The sequence below is a fragment of the Hydra viridissima genome, unplaced genomic scaffold, assembly GCF_058129835.1.
Source record: "Hydra viridissima isolate aposymbiotic clone 2 unplaced genomic scaffold, HvirCarnegie_v1 scaffold_11, whole genome shotgun sequence".
NCBI lineage: Eukaryota > Metazoa > Cnidaria > Hydrozoa > Anthoathecata > Hydridae > Hydra > Hydra viridissima.
In genome coordinates this window covers 12,267,501-12,289,988 of record NW_028324310.1, presented here as the reverse complement: position 1 = coordinate 12,289,988, position 22,488 = coordinate 12,267,501, and the positions used below count along the sequence as shown (strand labels likewise).

Below are 22,488 nucleotides of genomic sequence, written 5' to 3'. Positions count from 1 at the left end.
AAATGCCTGCAAAAGAAAAGTGACGTAATAAACAGGTGAATAAAGAAATCGATGTTGTTAAGGGTAGCAATAAATAATATTGATTAGACACAAATAGAATGTGTACAATATTAAAGCGATGGTATTGGTTGGGAACAAATAATAAAAAAACAGGTGAAATAACAAACGAAATCTATATAAACGATGATAAAGTTTAGTTGATAACATTCGATAAACGATTAATAACATGGATACAAACAAAATGGAAATATGCGAAAAAGTACGAAAACGAAAAAGTAACGTTGATGAAAAGAATGATGATGCATTCGATGATATGAAAAAATCAAATGTTATTAAAGAAATTGGAAACGTTACTCAAGAAACAAACGATAAAGAGACTAAAGTAACAAAGCTATTTGAAAATGTAATGATAAAACGTTGTAAATGTGTTAATATATTTTGTTTTTGCGATATTGATATCGAATATAAGAAAATTTTTTTTTAGATGCAAAATAATAATGTTTGTTTATGTTCCAAGTCGATTATAGAAGATAAAGTTAAAACTGTAGAGCGATATCGTAAATTGATTAAGAATGAGATAAAAGATATTATGCAATGCGAATTATGCGAAGAAGTGTGGTTAAAAAAAGACAATATTGTATATAAATGTGAATGTTGTAAAATAAATATATGTAATAGTGAAAATTGTCAAGAGGAGCATCAGTGGAGAAAGGATTTTGATTGGCGACAATTTGAATTTGATGATATATAATTTTTTTTGTAACGTTTTTTTAGATAAAAAAATGAATACGTTATTAAGTGGTGATGAATTGATCAAGAAAATAAAACGATTGAAGAAGAAAATAAAGTCGTTGAAATACGAAAGGTATTTGTTGAATAAAGAAATGACAGATTTGTTATGCGAAAACGAAAATCTTATTGATAAAAACGAACAATATAAAATCACTCTGGCTAAACTGAAAAAAAATGTATTTGTATTAAAAAAAGAAAACAGACTCATGAAGACAATAAAAAAATAATGTAAAAATTTATAACAATGTTAATAATTGTTTATCTTCTTTTGAAACGTCATTTTCTCTTGCTATATCTATTAATCTTTTTTGTAACGAAATCATTTTTTCGTTTTCTTTTAAAGTGTTGATCGAATCGTTTAACCAATAGTACGGTAATTTGTTTAAATCGTTTTCATGTAAAAACGTCGAGTTTTGAATGTTTTGTTCTGTTCTTAACCAATCAAATTGTTTAAGTAAAGCTTTGTTTTCGTTGTGTTGTAAAATATTAACTTCGTTTTGAAAAACGCGAACAGGGTTGAAGTCAGAAGACGATGACGGCGAATCGAGTAAGTACATTTCTTCTTCTTTATCTTCTATATCGTGTAAAAAAGCACGTTTAGCTATTACGTCGCAGTAATTTAAAAAAACATTTCTAATAAAGTTTTTAAATTGAAAAATTAAACGTTGATCAAAAACGGTGTTTTCTTGAAAGTGTGAAGCCAATATTTGTTTGAAATAAGACAGGTCAATATTTTGTTTGATTTTTTCAAAATGTTGAAAGAAAAGCGAAGCAAAATAAGCACACCAACCGCCACATAAAACAGTGTTGTATTTTTGATAAATCAATCGATTGTACGAAATGGTAAGATTTTGTATGTTGTTTTCCAACGAATAGCATTTGATAAATTGTGAAAAATAATAAAATTGCGTGTTTGCTTTTAAATCTTTTTTAGAATCTCGCAAAGTCGTGTCGATTTCGTTGTAATTAACAGATAAACTATCGATGTAGGAGTTTGTATTTATCAAACTCGCATTTTCAAAAAGTGCGTTGCAAGTTAAAAAAGACAAAGGAATTTGATGATCGAAACTTTGTTTACCGAAGCTATCGAAACAAAACAGATGATCTTTATCTATTCTCATTAACATTCGCCAATGTTCACCTTTTTTATATGACGGATCGCTGTTATATATAATAAAGCAACCTTTTCTGTTAAATTTTTTACTCAAATACGAATAATCGAATGCATTTTGTATTTCATCCAACGAATATACACCCAAATAATAATCGTTAAATAACGGTTCCGAAGTAAAATAATCGTGTAACGCTTTGTTTGTCACCATATTGTTATATAATCTATTTATCCTTTTTTCTAGTATAAATAATATATTTACATATAAAAATGATGCGCACCATTTATGAGAATGCGACAGAACAAATGAATAAAGGTAAGCGTTTATTTTTTTTATTTTGACACTATAATAATTCATATTCAACCTTTTTTAAAATAGTATATAATGGAAGAAAATAATATGAAAAAAAATATTAAAAAATGGCTATTATAAAGTATAAACCGAGGCGAATTATGATGGCGGATGATGACGATGATGATGATGTTGATTTTAAAATAGTTTCTTCGGTACCGGTTAATAATTCTTTGCCGGTAAAAAAACATAAAAAAAAATGGAGTAGAAAAAAATTTGGAAAAAGAAAAATTGAATGTAAAAAATTGAAATTTTGCAAACGAAAAACAAATTCGAGATATACCAACAATGCGATGAATAATAAATTAAATAGGGTTGGAAAAAGAATTGTAAAGTGGGTTTTGACTAAACGAAAATAATACATTTTTTTTTTAAAAGTAGAACTGCGAAGAAGATGGTGGTTGATGGACATAGAAAGTATTCAAATAACAAAAAATCACATATGCACAAGAGAAGTATCATTAACAAGAATGTGCGATCCTTTTGGATACATGTTGAATATTCACGCTATTCCGTGTCTAGATTACGATCATCTCGCATCTAAATATCGAAACGCGTTTGAATATTGTTGCAAATTTGTTCACAAATTACCATATTATCCAAAAGAAAGTTTGTTAATCGAAAACAAATCGTTATTCGCATCAACCAAAGTAATGTCGTGTAAAGACGTGAATGATTTTTTAATGAAACATATCGGTAAAAACGATGTAGTATTGTATAAAGGTGGAATACACGAGAAACGTTTTTAATACATCGTTCAACAAAACAATCAATTTTTCGTCTGTTTCGTTTTTAATTTGTTTCACATCGCTCAAGTAACGATAAATTTTATCTCGTCGGGTTAAAATAAACAGTTTGCTTTTAATCTTTGTTTTCCATCGTTCCACGAGGTCTTGCACGTTAGTCAGTGTTGTCATAATCGTGCGATCGAGTGTTGTATGATATTGGTTGAATTAGCAATTTCACCTTTTCGATCGATAATTCTTCAAAAACATATTTTATATAATTTCTTTCGTTGTCGATCGAATCGTTTCCGAACAATTTAAAAAAAGCCGACAAATAAATAGGCAAATTTTTTGTTTTGGAAGTCAAAACAGAAATTTTATCTCTGTCTTCGAGTTTAATTTCGTTTGGTTTGTTTTTGTTTGTAAGATGATCGTATAGCTTTTTTAAATTTTCGTTTGTCTTTCGCACGCTGTTGCCGTATACGATGAAAATATTTAAATCGTTTAATTGAGGTAGAGTTATTTCTTTGCGATGTCGCACTTCCATGGTGAAGCTGTATAAATCGTCCCATCCTATAGTGACCGGAGTTTGACACATTCGTTTTAAAAACACACGTTCGTATTCGTGTTCGTAAGACGACGAGTCGGGAAACGTCAAACGACCTTTAAATTGGCAAAAACGTAACAAATATTCGTCTTTGTGCATTTGTTCGACGTATTTTGTTTTTTCTTCTTCTTCTTCTACACGCATTTTTTTTTGCGCAGAAGGTGAATAATTCGACACGGTCTCGCTTATACCGCTCAAGCTCGAACTCGTTAAACGATAATTCGTACCTCTTTGCGAACGAAGCAAACGAGACAATTCCATTTGTCTCACACGATCCGAAAACGCGTTGGTGTAATTGCGTTTTACAAGTTGACCAAACAAACTGCCGTTTCTTCCCGTTTGTTCCCACGTTTCCCATAAAGCGTTATCGGTTACGGCTACGGTTTCGTTTTGCATGACGTTTTGCAATTTCATGTCTGACAGCGCCATGCGATTGTATTCTTGTTCGTTTCTCATGCGATAAGTAAAAGGATCTTGGTTTAAATTTTGAAACAAAAGTTTTGAAGGTAAATTTTCAAACGCGATTTGATTTTCCTCTCGTTTTCTATCTCGATCTTCGTCGTTATTTTCCACTTCATCTTTATCGTTATCGTTAGCATCCGCATCTTTCACAAAAAGACGCTGTCTTTGCCAGACGTTTTCTCTCATGTTTTTTAACAAATCAAAAACGGAATTTAAGTTCATTTTTTTTTTTATTTCATATAATCGATATCAAATTTTAATCTTAACAAATCTATAATGCAAGTTTTTTTTTTCTTCGTAAGACACGACATGTACTTGGTTGCGTGAACGTTTATTTGTTGCAAGTATTTATGGAAATTGTTCGAATTGAAATACTCTTTTAACGCCGTTATGTTTTCGCAAACAAACGCTTTTATCGATTCGTTTTTGTCCTTTTGTTTCCTTCCAGAAAACGCGTATTCGTCGGGATACGGATACAAATGTATTTTTATAAATTCTTTTATCGACGATGCGACGTTTTCTTTAAAACATTTAGCAAACATTTGTTTTTCTTCTTCGCTCATCAATTCGCATTTGCCAAACTGAACAGGATTGTAATGTTTTATCATGTGCAACAACAAAATTTCAATTTCGTTTCGATCGAAATCTTTACGTTGTTTCATGTTCGGTATATGATACATGGCTCTCAATTTGAGTTTGATTCTCGTGTTTTGTCTTTTTAATTTTTTTTTGTCGATTTGTTCGATCGAACGCCGTTGTTGTTGTTCTTCCTCTTTTAACGATAAATAAGCGTTTAATTCTTCAAACCATAATTCGTCGTACGTTTGTTCGAAAATGTTTGTTTTTTCTTTTTCTTGCACAATTTCCGTCAACCAATTATCGTTATCGTAATCTTGTTTCAAACTATTGCTCATCATCGTTGTCATCGTCATCTTCGTTTCGTTTTATTCGTTTGAGCAAAGCGTTTGCTCGTTTGATTAACGATCTTCTTTTTCTTTCTTTTCTTTCTTGTCGTTGTTGGTGTCGTTTTTGAAAAAGAATCGTTTCGTCCTCGTTGCACGCTTTTATACGTTTTTTTTCATCGACAATCGGGGGGTTAGATCTTTTTAATTCCGGGGGTTCGTTATAACACGATTTTAAATAAAAATGTTGATTGCGATCTTTAACTTTGACGTACGGAAAAGCTTGAAACGATACTAGTTTTTTAGCGACGCTCATGCTCGAATAATCGAAATCGCATTCGCCTTTAGCGTCTACAGGCACAAACACTTCTTGTCGTGCGGGATTGTCTAACGAACTTCTCAATCGAGCCGCGCTGCTATTTTTTCGAAAAAAAGCCAAATGTTTTCCCTCTTTTGTTTTATCGTCTAACAAATCGACTATGGGATGTTTCAATCTGCTTCCGCCAGACGGAAACTCGTTACGAAACATGTGGCTGTTAACCATTATTCGTACGATAACATCGTTATCGTACGAATAATGGTTAACAGCCACACCGTACGAATCCGTATCGGCCAACAACAATTGAACGTCGCATTCGGGTAACGCTTGTTGAAAACTCCAACGAAAACGATTGATTTGATTTTTGGCTAACGACAAAACGGTAGCGGCTGTCAATCTCAAAGACTTCATTTTTTGTTTTCTCTTTTCGCGAACGACCAAAAAAACGCATTCGTTCAAATTGCCGTCTTCTTCTCCAAACACCCATTCCAACACGTGTTTTTCTTCTTCACCGTCACCGCTGCTGCTGCGACGATAAGGCGGAGCCAAACAAACGATCGATTTGCTGTCGCGAACGAGGCATTCTCTCAAATATTCTTTGTAATAATCGTCGTAAGTATAATCGGGAGTTACGTACGTTCCGTCTAAACGCACGCGATGAGCAAAAGTGTCCAACTTGTATTTTTCGACAGGCTCGCGAATCAAATTGCCGCTGTCGTCTACGAACAAATACAAAAATCGCGGGTCGATCATTTCCGTCGCTTCTTCCGTTGCAAATCCTTCGCTATCGTCGCACAGCATTTCGATCACTCTTCGCGTGCGAGCTATCGTTCGTTGCAACGTTTTTTCTTGATGGTTCACGTGCATGCTAGTGTTGTGTTTAGCGGCGTCTTGACAAAGCCAACCGTAATGTCCGTTGGTGCAAAGCTTGCAATTTTCGGCCGTAATCTTGTCTCCTCGCAAAATAGCTTCTTGTCTGAGAGCGATGTTGTTTTTCACCATGTCTCTCGCCAACGGAAAAGTCCAACACGGCACCACGTAATAAATTTTGTTCAATCGACATCCCCAACGTTCTATCAAGTCCAACAAGCACGGAAAATATTCCACCGTGTCGTGCGCCGACAAACGAAAAACCAACTTGGGCGTTTTGTTCAAAGGCAACGTGTACGTTCCGTTTCTCAACTTTTTTCTCGTTCTTTCGATTTCGTAAGGACTCAGTTCTTCGGGAACGGTTTCGCGTTTTTCGATCATGGGCGAATAACCTCCCATCGCGTCTTGGTATTCTTCTTTCATCTCCACGTTGGCGTACACCAAACACGTTTTGTCGAATCCGTTTTGAGAAAAATCGCCGTATTTCGCTTTTATTTGTTCCAACGTCGCGCACGAATAATCCATTTCGCCCGCTTGAAATATCAAAGGTTGCAACTGCGCTCGAGCGTATTGTCCGTTTTCGTCGTACATTTTTATGCATTGTCGATACGAAGGCAGTTTGGCGATCGGATAATCGTCCGTGTCGGCCGCGTATTTGCATATTCCGTTGGTCGCCATTCCGCCTTTGAGCATTTTTTCGATCGTTTCGTGATGTTCGAGCGATTGAGGAAAACGAATGGATATTCCGGAGTTGACAGAATTGAACAGGCTGGCAAATTTAAAAACGGAAACCACCTTCATCATGTGATAACCCGTGTTTTCGAACATCTTGTTGTCAAAATCGATCAACACGGCTCCCAAACTCGTAGTGTCCATCGCGGCGTACAATTTCAACAGAGGTCTCAACGTTTTCAACTTTAACAGCTCCCACATTCGTTTCGCGTTGACGTAAGCGGGTTCTATTCTTTTCATTTCGTCTTCTTTCGTTTTGCTTTTGCTCAAATGGTTTTCTGCAAACGTTTCTATCGACGGACAGCGTTCGTATTCGAAATCCAAACGTTCGTCGTTAATGTGTTGATAGGGAAACACAGTTTTTTTGTTCAACAACGAGCGCAGTTCTTTCGTTTCGTTTTCGTTCAAATCGAGGTTCGCAAAAAGGTTTTCTTCTTTCAAAAACGTCATCATGTTTTCTCGCACTTCGGCTTGCAGCGTTTCTCCGAGCATGGAAGTGGCAGAATCCAAAGATTGGTTCAATATTTTTAAACTGTCCAACACTCGCACCGCGTTGTCAAACGAATAAAGCGCGATTTTCGAAGAGCTCTTGGCGATCGCAAACAGTTTGTCTTCCAACGACACGTGTCGACACGTCTCTTTGTATTTTTCTTCTTCTTTTTCTGGGTCTTGGCGTAAAATCCTTCGCACGAGGGCGAATGGTTGCTCAAATGAGTGAAAAACAGCGAACACTTTTCGCACTGCTGCATTTTTTGCAAACGAGCGGTCGACTTTTCGTAATAAAAACAGTGTCGCAGAGTCAACATGGAACAAGCGTGCATGTGTTCTCCTCCTCCTCCTCCTCCTTCTACACCTCCTCTTTCTTCTTCTTCTTCTCTCAAAAATATCTTTAACGTGTTTCTGTTTTGCAAACGAACGTTTGCCGCCTCTCGTTCTTCTCGCGTCGAAAACTTTTTGTGCTTGTCTCATTCTTCGGAAAGACACTTTCGACTTTCGAACAAGCACTTGATAAACGCTTTCGTTTTTCTGACGGCTTTCCTCTTGAAACTCTTCATGTAATATATCACGTTGTTGTTTTTTTCGCGATACGTCCACACTTGCACGTTGCGATCGAGAAAATAGTCGTCGTACGCAAAATCCAGACACGTTTCGCGCAAAGTTTCCAGAGTCACGAACGGTTTTTTGAGCTTTGCCAACGCGGCTCTTTGAATTTCGATTTCTTTTTCGCTCAGCCCTTCTTCCAACAGTTCGTAAAATTCGCTTTCTTCTTCAATGTCGGCGCTGCCTCCGTTCGTGATGTTGCCGTCTTCGTCGATGTCGTCCTCGTAACGCGATTTTAAAAACTCTTTCCACTTTTCTAACGAATCCACGTTCACCTTGCTCAACGTTAACGAAACGACTATCGCGGCGTAAAAACACAACCCTTCTCCGAACAACGGCGAATAATCCAAAAATGTTTGTTCTTTTTTCCACGCGTCAAACTCGTTGTTTTTGTTGTTGTTGTTGCCGTTGTTCTTCTTGTAAAATCGACGAGACTTTACAGCAGCAGCATCGGCAGCAGCGGAAGAAGAAGAAGTAGCACCGTTGGAATTGGATCACCGCGTTGCCACGGTCCGGCAATTTCCCATCGATTTTGTTCCGCTTCGAGAACGAGGTTTTTTTCGCATCTCTTTTGTCGTATTTTTTCGTTTCGTTTTTCTCTTTTGATTTTCAGCTCTTCTTCGGTCGAGGCTTCTTTGACTTTTCGTCTTTTGTTTCGCTTTCTTTCGTTGTCTTTTTCCCTTTTGATTTTCAGCTCTTCTTCGGTCGAGGTTTCATTGTCTTTTCGTCTTTTGTTTCGCTTTCTTTCGTTGTCTTTCTCCCTTTTGATTTTCAGCTCTTCTTCGGTCGAGGTTTCTTTGTCTTTTCGTCTTTTGTTTCGTTTTCTTTCGTTGTCTTTTTCCCTTTTGATTTTTAGCTCTTCTTCGCTCGTCGGACGTACTCTTTTTAAACCGCCGATCGTCGTCAGTTGTTTCATCACTTTCATTTGTTTTTCTCGTTGTTGCTGTCGAACATAAGACACCGCTTCAAAACGAAGCAAGCACAACACGCCCCAACCGCTCCTTTTCATTCCCATCGATACGACGCTTTTTTCCAACGTTTTTTTTTGCTGATTTTTCATCGAAATGTCGTACGATAACACGTTTACACAATACACGGGACTTTGGTAGTCTTGCAAACGAATTTGATAATATTCGTCGTCCACGTCGAATTCCACACCCAAACAATAAGCCATCGTAAGGTTGTATTCGACGTAATGCGTTTTGTTAAAACACGACAAACGGTTCGGTTCCAAAAAAGTCTTTTCGTAAAGTCTTTTGATCATCTCGTTTATTTTTTTTTCGATCGAATCGATCGTTTCGGAAGCTTCGTCGATAACAGCTTCGTTGACTATTTCGTTGTCTACGAAAACGCGTTTAGATTCGTACACCAATCTGTTTAACACGTCCTCGTTTTTAAACTCTTTTCTTTTGAATTTCATTGTTTTTTTTTATTTTTTCTCTGAAAAAATAAAAAAAAAAATATACAATATTTATTTAAAAAAAAAAATCAACAGTTTTTATAAAAATCCATCACTTTGCGATTTTGTTGCGGATAACCGATTACGTTTCCTAAATACAATCCTTTTACATCTCTAACGCGCGACAAAGCTGTATACAATTGTCCCGGCGCAAACTGAAACGAGGAAAACACCACCAATTTGTCAAACGTGCAACCTTGAGCTTTGTGAACGGTCATCGCATAAGCTAAAATAAGCGGATAGTTTGTTCGACTAGAAACCACCGTTTCGCCTTCGTAATGTCTTTCTTCGATATTTTCGATCGCGCTCGTTTGATTTTCGTTGTTGAATCTAACGTACACGCAACGTTCGTCTATTTTAGTTATCGTTCCCAACGAACCGTTGTGCAGCCGTTCGTTCAAATTTTTAACCAACATCACCATCGCTCCCACTTTTACTTCCAATTTTTGAGGCAGCTGAAACGAATAACCTCGAGCGTTGTAATCGCTGCTCGTAAACACGTGAGTTTTTTCGTTTTTGATCAGACTCAACATGTATCGATTGTGAACGTTGCATTCGGCGTTTTTAAAATAGAGTCGAGGCACGTTCAAAGGCAATTCCTCTTCGTAACGAGAATTGAAAAAACGCAGCGTTTTGCTCGACACCGTTCCGAGGCGAATTTCGCTAAGCACTTTTGCAAACGTTTCGTCTTTTTGTCGTCTCGACGTTTTCAATTCCACTTTTACAAAATTCGCTTCTTTCCAAGTTTCGCTTTCAAAACAATAATTTCCGCTTACCGGCGATATTTGAAAAAAATCACCGCTCACGATCAGTTGCACTCCTCCAAACGGTTTATCGTTTCCTCTCGCCGCTTTCACCGAACCGTTTAAACGATCGAAATAGCTTCCGTCTAGCATGCTTATTTCGTCGACGAACAGCACTTCCAATTTTTTCCACGTTTCTTTTGCGATTTCGTTCATTTGTTTTTTAAAACCCCCGTTTCCGTCACCGATTCCTATCCCGCCTAACGAATGCAACGTGATTCCTTCTTCGAACAAGCTAGCGGCTATTCCGGTGCTAGCCGTCATACGACATTCCGTTCCGATCGATTTTAAATAACGATAGCATTTTCGAATCATGTAACTTTTACCGCAACCGCCGCTTCCTGTTAAAAAAACGTTTTTTTTAGCATCTACGTTTTTCATAAATATACTTTCTTCTTCTTCTTCTTCTTCTTCTCGATGCCGTTGTTGCATTTTATTCCTCGTTTTTTTTTATTTTTTATTTTTAAAAAAAAACAAATCGATCTAAAATGAATAAAAAATCGATCTTTTTTATACGTTTTCGTTGTTGGTTCAGCTGTTCCGTGATGTCATATCGATATTGATTTAAAACTTTAAACTTTAAACAATGTTTTTATTGTAAACGTTTATATCGTTCCTTTGTTAATACGTGACGTATCTCTGACGTAACTGTTAAAGTGTACAAATTGTCATCTCGTTACGTTAATATTGGTTTAAACTTTGACCTATAAACATTGTTTTTATTGTAAATGCGACCGTTTATTTATTCACCTGTTTAAACCAATTTACCGTATAAATACGACGTTTTTTCGATAAAAAAAAATCATTCGAAACCAAAGCGAACAAGAAGCAACAACTCTCATCAAGAAGAAGAAGAAAACAAAAAAAAAATGAAATTCGGTTATCCAAACTTATCAGAAGCTACTTGCTACATGATTACAAACGTAGAAAAGGTAGTCAACGATTCTAACAACGGAGGAGTAGGTTATGTTCAAGCTTATGTTGTTCCTATTTTTCAACTGGACACTCTCACTTTGAACAAAGTCAATACAACTCTCGATCCGGCTTTTTACCAAAAACCCATCAGAGTGAATTTACCTTTGAAAGCGGATCGTCGTTGGACAACCATCAAAAACGGTATGCCTTCGTATTCTTTGTTAGAATATAAAAAATGCGTCGAAAACCACTTGCTTTTTTACAGAGCTGAAAAAAAGTTTTATATCAACGATCCTTCTGTCAAACGAACCATGATTATGAACAACGGCAAAGAACGTACCTATGAAATTCGCGATGAAATGGATATCTTTTTCGTTCAACTCGTTGACCCTTCCAATCCCGAAATCATGATGAAAATCATCAACGAATGCATCATTCATCAAAACGCTGTTTGGAATCGCGAACATAACGACAATCCTTGGAAGGCTAAGAAAGTAATGAAGGACGACTTTAACGTTCAAGAAATTCAAGCTATCGAATTTTGCATCGATAACACCGAAAGATTGAGAAAATTTTTCACTCCTTTTTATCCCGAGGCGGAACAAATTAACGCTGTCGATATCACATTGTAATTTTTTTGTTTGTTTTTAATATACATGAAATATATATGAAATGTGTTTTTTTTTCAGATTGTAAAAAAAAAAAATTAATAATAAAAAAAAATGACATTTTCTACTCGTTTGGAAGTATACGACGAATGTGTTTTTCATTCGCCCGACGATGAACAAAACAACGATCAAAGATGTAACCAAAAGGTGTTTTGGATTGACATTGAGTGGAATGATGAAGAATGGAGAGAAGAGTTGTATCGGTACGACTTGTCTCCACCACCACAGGATGATCCTTCGATTATTCGCAAAATTAAAGTTTGTTATCTTCACAATTCTAAAGAACTCGTTATTTTAGATCGCGAACTTAACAAATTTGATTACAAGTATCAAGGTCTTACTTTGGTTAACGCTTTGATGGCGTCTTTTAGCAAACAAATAGACTTGAAAGAACAAACGTTTGTATAAGAACTCGAAAAACTCAAAAACGATTATGAAAGAATCGAAACGAGACTAAAGAGCATGCGCGATGAAATGTTTGACATGTTTTACTTTGGCAGCAACAGAATGATACCTACTATGATTGAGTACGGCTTGATACCGAGTGCAGCTACGACATTGAAAAATCCACCTTTTCGAGATTTTGATTATAAAAACGATCCTCACACTGTAACTCGTATCGCTTTTGAAGACGAATGCATAAACAAAGATGGAAACGTATCTTGTACAGTGTCGTATTTTTGGATCGATATCGAATTGAACGATAACGAATTGATTTGGAAAACGAAATTGTTCAATCGCATCGATGATTTTTTGGCCTTGAAATCGACAACGCCGTCTTTGGAGTCTTTGAACGCGGTCTCTTTTGTTCGCAAAATAAAAGTTTGCTATTTTAACGATAGCGAACCGCTTAATCTACACTATACGCTAGATCGTGCGGTGGAAGAATCTGATTATGAAAATCCCAAAAAGATGTTTGTTAAAGCGGTGGTAAGCTCGTTTAACCGACAAATCGAATTGCACAACGAAATATACGAAAAGGCGCAAGAAAAGCTCATCTCGCAAATGAAACTAATCGAAAACCAAATTCAAGAAATGTACGAAGATATGTTTTGCGAAAGCGAAATGATACAGTCGCGCGATTTTGAATACGACACGTGTTCGCAATGCAATACAGAAGAATACGGAGATTGGGACGAAATATTGGACGTTTTTATTTGCAACTTGTGTAAAATATCTAACTTGCATAACTTGCGTAAAAAATATAATATATAATTAATATTTTGTTTTATTTTAGATGAATAATAATAAAAGAAAAATAACAAATGCTGAAACGGATAACGAAGAAAAAAGACAGGTAAAGAAAATACCCCCTCCTTTGGTTTTACAACAACAACAACAACAACAAGTCGCTGTAGATCCTTACGCTTTGAAAGAAAAGGGTTTAAACTCTAATCAAAGATTGTCTTTTTATAACAACCAAATAAAAAAATTCTAATAAAAAAATCGCTCTGTTTTTTTCCAGATGATTGACTGTTTGTGCAAACGATGTGAAAAAAAACAATTTGAAAAAAAATCGCTAGAATGGAAAACGGATCGTTTCATGCATTACATTCGAAAAAAAAAAGAAGATATTCGTCGACTCAGAAAGATCGATCCGATTTCTTGCGATTGCACGTGTTGTCAAGTCGAAAAACAATGGAAAAAAGAAAAAAAAGAAACGCTTTTACAACTCGCAAACGATAAATTAAACGATTGGTTAAAAAATCACGAATGTTTTGCAGATTTTTACATTAAAAAGAAAACGTTCCTCGACGAATTGTTTGCTAAATACGACGTTTATGTTGTAGATAAAACGTCTTTATCTTATTGTAAAAATCACGCTCGTGCGATAATTCGAAACGAAGAAGGAAAATCGATGATTATTGACGACAATCCTTGTTTGTGTAAATTTTTATCTTGATTTTATATTGTTTTTTTAGCATCATAATAATAATGGTACGCATTCTTCATTTATCAAAAAGCGAGTTGCGAAAACCGAGGTTGACCAACATGAGAAAAATACCAAAGATGGAAGAATATCTCGTTTTATCTCCTCATCATACAGCTTTATACGGAATCAAACCTTATCCTTATCCGAGAAATGTTCACGTGAAAGATTACCCCCTCCTTAGATCGATCAGAGGAGATATTTACATTATTCAAAATGACGATGAAGGAAACACTGTCGATATCGATAACGATATTATAAAACGTTTGCCCGAAATAATGAAGAACGACGAAAAGAAACGAAAAGAAATGTGCGAGTCTTTGTTGAAAGAGGGTGTAAAATTAATTATATAAAAATATTGTTGTTTTTTGTTTTTTTAGTTATTAAAAAAAATGAAATATCGAGAATTTGTTAATTTTGTTTCGTTACGCATTGGAATTGATTGGAAAAAAATGGGAAGAGAATTGAACATTCGTCAATACAATTTGGATACGATCGATTACGATTACGATCGAGAAAAATCATACGAAAAATCATACGAAACTATACGAAGATGGATGCGAATGAAAGGTTATTCCATGGAAGATGAAATATCAAAACATGAACGCGTTTATTGGAATCACATATTTACCTCAATAGATCGAAAAGATTTAATGTTTATTTAATTTATCTATCGTTTTTTTTGTAATTTTTTTTAGATTAAAATATAATTACAATGGAACAAAAAACGTTGAGCAAGGAAATAAACGACGCCTTTGAAAAAGTTATGTTGTTTGGTCAACTAAAAATCGAAATCGATAAAAACGAAGAACATAAATCGTTGTGCTGTTGCAAATGTTGTTGCAACGAATTTTGGAAAATATATTGGAAAGAATATTTTGAAAAAATTATTTTTAACGTTGTTATGAAAAAATAAAATTTATTTAACAAATATTTATATATTTCTTTAGTACATACATAACAATGCAAAATGCAAAAGCTGAAAAAATTCTTTATCTATTGACAGACGTCGAATGCAAAATTAGAGTTGTAATGGACGAGAATAAAGATGAAGATTATAAAACGTCTGTCGAACGAAAATCAAAAGTTGCACTCGATACGTTTTACAAATTAAGCAGAAAGATTCGTCACTATATCGAATCGCAAAAAAATGATGTCGATTTAAAGGAATCATTACAGAAAAGCAACAAAATAGCCATGATCTATTTAAAAAAATGGAAGAAATTGAAAAAAAGGTTACACGAACATTACGCACACAAAAAAACAAGTTTTTCAATTTGCTTTGTTTGCGAAATATATATGGAAAAAAACTCTGTTTACACAACAAAATGCGACACTTGTCGCATTTCTTTATGCTGCAGTTGCGAACGTAAACATCAACAACTTCACCAAAACGAAAATGACGACGATCCGATCGATTTATCGTTATTCAATTCGCATTTATTAAACTCGTCTCATTGTTAAGACAGCAACGTTGATAAAACGCTGTTTTTTTTGTTGTATACGGTGTTGGTTTTATACGACTGTTGTTAATGGTGAAATTAGGTGAAACCGTAGCAATCCAATCGATAGCTAATTGAAGCTGTTGCGCTTTTTCTTTTCCAAAATATAACGCAAAAAATACAATAATAATTAACAAAATCAAACTTGTTATTTTATTTTGTTTTATTATATCCATTATTTGCTTAATACAACTTTTTTTCTCGTTATTATTCTCCATTTTATTATTAATTCCTTTTTTTTTTGAGCTTATACCGATATATATATTTGTTTTTATTCGTATTTAAACGGTTTTAAATATTGTATTTAGATGAACTGTAAAAAAAAATGCAACCACTGCTATGCTCGATTTAATCCTTACTCTACCAACGAATGGGAAGACATATGGAAATGCAAGCATCATTATTTGTTTCTCCTTTCGCTCGACAAAGAAAATTTAATACCGCTCAAGGAAATAACTAAACTTTTAGACGATACAAACAACGATCGAAACACAAACATTGGCGAAAGAGAAATCGAAAGTGCTATCGCTGTTTTTCTTCAAACAGGTGTAAACATTACCGATTTTGTCGATCGATTGAGATGTTGTGCCTATCTATGGGGCGTATCGGAACAAATTGAAAATAAATTTAATTCTATCGCAAATTCGACAGCATTTAAACGATTACAAAAAATACGATTTTAATATACATTGTAAAATATTTATTCTTTTATAAACCAATATTCGTAATGAACAGGTTTTATTCTATTTATTCGTTTTTTCTCTTTCATCTTTTTCCACCATCTTCTTAATCTTTTAAATGGATTTTTAATCGTCATATCTCGTTGTATTGATCGATGAAACGTTTGTTGATGTTGTAGAACTTGGTATCACTACAAATTTTTTTTTACTAGGTGATAATTTGTCTAACGCTTTCTTCACCAAATATCTACTAGCACTTTCAGTAAACGCCAATGGAAGAGGTGATAATATTTCAATAGCTTTGTTGGCTAATTCTTCCGCTCATTTTTTTTTCAAAAAAAATTTATTCCATTAAGTAATATATATTAAAACTTTATTTATTATTTAGCATCATTATTTTTATCTATTTTAACGGTGTTTTTTTCTTCAATTAAATTGCTCAACTTATATTACTTAACACCTTCTTTTTATTTATAGATTAGAAAATAAAAAAAAATGGTTCTTGTTATCCATTTTTCGAAAGATCGAACGATCTGTCAACCCACGTTTCTCGAAATTGATCAACTTCCAAATGATTTGATTCATTTTTGGTTAACGACTGAACACGTTATTTCGTTTTCGTCTGGTGGTAAACTTAAAACCAAATGTAGCGACTATGGATGTAACACGCTTTATTTCACTTTGTCAAAAGACCAAGATGTGTATATTACAAAATACGATCAAAATAAAACGATCATCGATATCGAACAGAACTTTCATATGCAATACTTAGCAAATGAAAAAGAATATTATGTTTTCCACACAGACGAATTTTATTTTACCATTGAATGATATTTTTTTACGAATAATATGAATAATATTTATACGAATAATATTTACTCTATATTGCGATATAACTCCAACTCTTCCAGCAATAACGCATTTATATTATGTTATATATTTTGTTATAGATTATTAATAAAATGGTTCATGTTCTCTATTTTTCAAAATATCGAACAAACTGCAAACCGACGATTCTCGATATTACTCGAATTACTTTCAATATTCATAATTGTCGAAGAAAAACAAAAAAAATCAATCTCCATATTATTCGTTGGACTAATTCATTTTATATTAGAAAAATTTATAATGGAAAATTTCAATAACTTATAATTCTAGGAATTTCCCAGGGAATTTCCCTAAAAATATATTCTGTTAAGTTTAATAATTACACCCGTCTTATTTTCTATTTTACCCCCGGTTTTTCTTTTGTTTACTTTTCTCTGCATTCTGATTGGTCAATTTTTCTTTTGTTTACTTTTCTCTGCAATCTGATTGGTCGGTTTTGGACCCCCCGCAACGTTTTGTTTACTTAAGGGCCGTCGTTTGTTTACTTAAGGGTCGTTTTCTCTATATATACCAGTGTAAACGTTAATCTCTCATTTGGGCGAAAGCCCCAGAGGAGATCAGACGACGAAGTTATGCTCAAATTTTTTCCAAAATGGCGTCGAAGGAAGGTGACTTTGTTGTACATTTTATTTTTTCTTTATTTGTAAAATTGCGCGGTTTAGCGTCTTTGAGGACTGGGAACTAGTTATATTTTTAAACGGTGTTTTTTTCATTATTTTACACGGTGTTTTTTTCATTATTTTACACGGTGTTTTTTTCATTATTTTACACGGTATTTATTACGTTTTTAAACGGTGTTTTTTATTATATATTTTATACTTATATTTGTTAAACGCATATTTTATTCATTTTTTTTCATTTTTTCTATAATGGAAGCTGTTTCGGATGTATTTTTATTTTTCAGCTATTCTTTATTCGCACATTTGTATATAGAGTATGACAAATGTGCATCCGTCCGTCCGCACTTTCCTGATTGGTTGAAATTCATCACGTGATCATGACGTCATTTGTTCATTCCAATCACATCCTCGATGACGTCATCATGTCGTCACATTCATGGACGTCACAATCATGTTGGGGAGTCGTGCTTGCACGACGACACAACGTGATTGTGACGTCCATGAATGTGACGACATGATGACGTCATCGAGGATGTGATTGGAATGAACAAATGACGTCATGATCACGTGATGAATTTCAACCAATCAGGAAAGTGCGGACGGACGGATGCACGTTTTCATACTCTATATACACATCATCAAATGTATTGCAATTTATTACAAATTAAAAAGAATGTAAACTGTAACGAATCAATGTTAAACAGCAGCAATACAAAATTGTTAAACCTAACTGTTAATAAAATCTTTCTTGCTGTCTATTTTTGGTATCTCTAATCTGGATTTCTTACTCTGTAACACCATGCCATGACGGGACTTTCTCCCATAAACTTTACAGCAGCGCTAACGTCTTTAATTGTTCTCTCTACTGCCTGTGAATGACATGGAACATCGGGCAGTAGTATTGGATGTGTGTAAGTGAGTTGATCATTTGAAAGGTGTGATAGCATCGGAGGAGACGTAACATTAATCTGGTCCCAGTCAATCATGTTAATGAACGATGTCGCAGTCAGATTTAATGTTATATCCTTCTTATCAAAGACGCGAACCGGTATGTTACTATTAGTCTGCTTCTCTCTTGCTCTCATTATTTGTTCTACTGAAAAACGACGAATTTCAATATCCCTATCACTAACTGCAGCTAACAGAATGTTTTCAGCATGCGCAAAGTAGCAGTTATTTTCGAGAACAGGACGAACCACAGCCTGATCTAATGCATTAAGTTCCTGAAACAACTGAACTAAGTAAAAGAAGTTGTTAGCACCATTTTGGCAAGAAGAATTTGATATGATTTTGAACCAAGAGGGTCCGTAAAATTTAAAATGAAAAAAAATCCTGTTGGCTTTCGTCAACCACCGAGCATGACTTATATTTCCAGATAAAGTCTTCTCGAGGAAATCAATATCTGTAGAAGCCTGAAGTCCACGCTATACTGCTAGACATGCTTTCAAAAAGAACAGTTGGTCTGTGCTAAGATCCTTCTTGACAGTTTCATCACAATCAGTCACCTTACTAGTAATGGGCAAATAATTAACGACAAGCAATTCATTCGGATCATATTCTAGAGCTGAGCTAATTGTACCTGACAATGTGGAAGGTCCTGTAGTTCGAGCAAAATCCACGCCTGCCAAAAACCTTCTAAATGGCAGCTCGTTACAGTGTAGAAGGCATACCAACCATTGTAATGGTCTACCTAAGTTCTCCTCCAATTTTCTTATGATTCCGTTGTTTTTACCTGTATTATTATTTGTGCCATCACACGCAACACCTTGAATGCTTTCTACGGAGTTTGTCTCTATAATAACTGACATTAACTCCTTTGTTATATCAGTAGCTTTACTACTTTCAGGAACTACATGATCGATGTATATGTTTCCTGGATACGAGACAATACTATAGTGTTCTTCTTTTTTACTTCTTCTACAACTCTTAACTAATGTAACGTCTTGTTTTCCATCAAAGCCTATACAGCACAATTCCTTATTGCTCTGCATATGTTCTTCAACCAGAGTATCTCTCCAGAAATTCCTTTGTCGACGTAGCTTTGAAGGATCAAGAATTGTTGTTGAAGACAACATACTGAGGTCTTTTAAAACAGCATTAACAATAAGACATGTATTTCTGTTGCTAATTTTGCATCGATCAACTGCTTTACATAATTCCTTGTACTTGTTTCTGTTCTGCACTGATACTGTCTCTTCCTCTGATGTATAATTACTTTCATACGTGTTACGCTCATCCTCATCAATATCTTCCTCAGTTTCATATTCAACCTTTTTTGACTGTGCTTCATCACACACTTATTTCATAAATTTGCGTTTTTGTCTCTTTTCCAGTGTTGCAGTCGTTTCTTTGTCTACTCCACCAATTATCATATTTCTAACAGTTTTCTGGTCAACCCAGAAATCCCACTCTATCAATGGAATTTTATTTGGCAGTGGGCACGTGCATAAGTTCCTATCTCTAATGCCCGAATCAAAGCATTTGCAGGTACAAATGTCAAATAACTGCTGAAAAGAATTCAACTTCTCAGTGAACGTGTCTGATGTTCTTTTTGCATCTGAATATTTTTCAAGTGTATGTACTTTATCCATAAGTCTTCTAATCCTAATGATTGTGCTATTCACTTCTATTGTGGGAATTCTTGCTTTTGAATAAACACATTTCACTCTGTCTGCTAAAATTGAATATCTTTCTTGCAAGCTAATTTCTAATACTGTTTTCTGATTATAATAGAACGCCTTAATAACGTCTTCATATGATGGGATTTGATTTTCAGGAAGATCAACTAACTGTCCAAACGATGGATGTTTAGTTGCACTTCGTGTACACATACTATTCATATTTAATATAATTTGTCTAAAATAATAAAAAAAACTACAACAAGTTATGTTTACAATAAATAAAAGCTGTTAAAACAATTTTTCATAAGAATTTAGTCAATAAACATTCCAATATTTATACAGACTATAATATGTTTAGACCTCTCATAAATAGGCCTACATGTTAAATGAAGTGATCTTTCTACAGTCTAAACTATAGCCTACTGTAGTATACATCTATATTAGCCTACTTGAATTTTACTATAGATCTATTATTGCAAAGAAGAAAATAAAATTACAAAATATTATATTAGATATTTTGCTTGTTTCTAAAAAATCCAGCACATGGTTTGTTGCTAATGTTGGTGACGTCACATGTAAATAACGTTATAAAACTTATTCCATTTCTTTTTTAGCACTTGTAGTTAGGTGCTAAACCATTTGCCAACGCATTTTAGTCAATGATTTATAGTTGGTAGTATTTAGATTGTACCAAGGAAATGGTTAAAATACATCAAATAAGGTAAGACTTTAATCAAAAGTTGGAACCCCTAAACGTTTCATAAAAAATATTTAAATATTATTTTCATACTGTACTGATGCCAAGACAACTTTTTGTTCATGTACAGGAAAGATAAAAAAATTCGACCCACCCTAATATATATATATATATATATATATATATATATATATATATATATATATATATATATATATATATATATATATATATATATATATATATATATATATATATATATATATATATATATATATATATATATATACCATATACTATAATTACATGCAAAATTACAACAATATTTTATATTCTATATATCATATTCTATATCTTATATTTAGAAATATGTACTATGGATTTAATACCGTCATTTAAAGTCGCGCAGTAATTTTATTGGAATCAAAAAGTAATCGGAAGAAATTTACGTCAAAATTATTTTGTTGTAATTTGGTCTACGAAGGGACATGCTGATCCTATAATTATGCGCGGTTGTGGCATCTTGGTGTTTTTATGCACCAAATTACCATAAGTGTGCCATATATATCACACTTATGACGACTATTAAAAACTAATTTATCTTTTTTTAACGGCTTTAACTTGTATAAATAGAGTAAAAATTTTATTAGTAGCATGTTGATTTAAAAGTAACAAGTGTAAACGGTGTTGATCTTCAAAATACAATTTATAATGCGCAATCGGTAATGTTAGTGATCACCTTCGGATAAAGAAGTGAAAATGTTTTATCCTTAACATATGCCTTTTAAATAGAAAAATTTGTTTGTGGGATTTTTCTGCAAAATCTTTTGTATTAAAATGTTCATATTTTATTATCTTAATGAAAGATTAGTTTTAATGACTCTTTATAATACAACAATAAAATCAATTAGGTTTTTGTATTATACCGTTCTATGTCGGAAATCTATTCGTTATATAGAACCGTATTTATTTCCCAAGTCACTGTTGAAAGTAATTTTCCGCAAAGAAAGAAGGGTAACCTGGGGCAAAGTGAGAGAAATTGCAGTTAAAAGTCTTTACTGAAGCTGCCAGCGTTGCACGTAGGAATGACTTACACTGGTTTATAACGTTTCCTACTGGCCACATAATAAACACTTAACTCATGCACCAGATGCTAATAACAACAAAAAGGTTTTCAGAGGGGAATTCATTGGGTTTGTTTATACAACTGAACTATGAAAACAGATTGAAAATCCTTTTCCATTATGATTTGGAGACTTTCCTAGCCTGACTTATCGTATTCAAAATCAAACGTTGTAAATATGCAATATTTACTGATGGAATATAAGGATGAGAAGTAATAACAGATGGTAATTTTCATCTGTTATTACTTCTCATCCTTATATTCCATTCCATTGAAATTCTGAAAGGAACCGCACTAAAAGTAAACTCTAAACACTTCTTAGTATAAACTTTAAAAAAATCGTTTAAGCCGTAATGTTGTTATAAACTGTATGATATGAAACCGTATAATGATATCGTAACGATATGAAATTGTATTAACTGTTAATGATATTATTCATAACCACCTTTTACTAAACAGCATTTTTTAATAAATAGGAAGGTAAGAAACTTTAATTTATCAAAGATTAAGAAATGAAAACCAATGAGTGAAGATGCTCTTGATTTACGTTTCGGTACTTAAATGCTAAAAAGATATTACCCAGCAAACATAAGACGTCTTTAAGACCGT

General features: G+C 34.0%; 1 protein-coding gene across 1 annotated transcript; it reads right to left on the bottom strand.

Moving 5' to 3' along the window:
- Positions 1 to 9,461: 9,461 nt before the first annotated feature.
- LOC149882215 (uncharacterized) lies at positions 9,462 to 10,550 on the bottom strand. Its single transcript, XM_090065907.1, has one exon. The coding sequence runs from the start codon at positions 10,548 to 10,550 to the stop codon at positions 9,462 to 9,464; it is 1,089 nt and encodes a 362-aa protein (XP_089922033.1).
- Between the last annotated feature and the right edge of the window lie 11,938 nt (positions 10,551 to 22,488).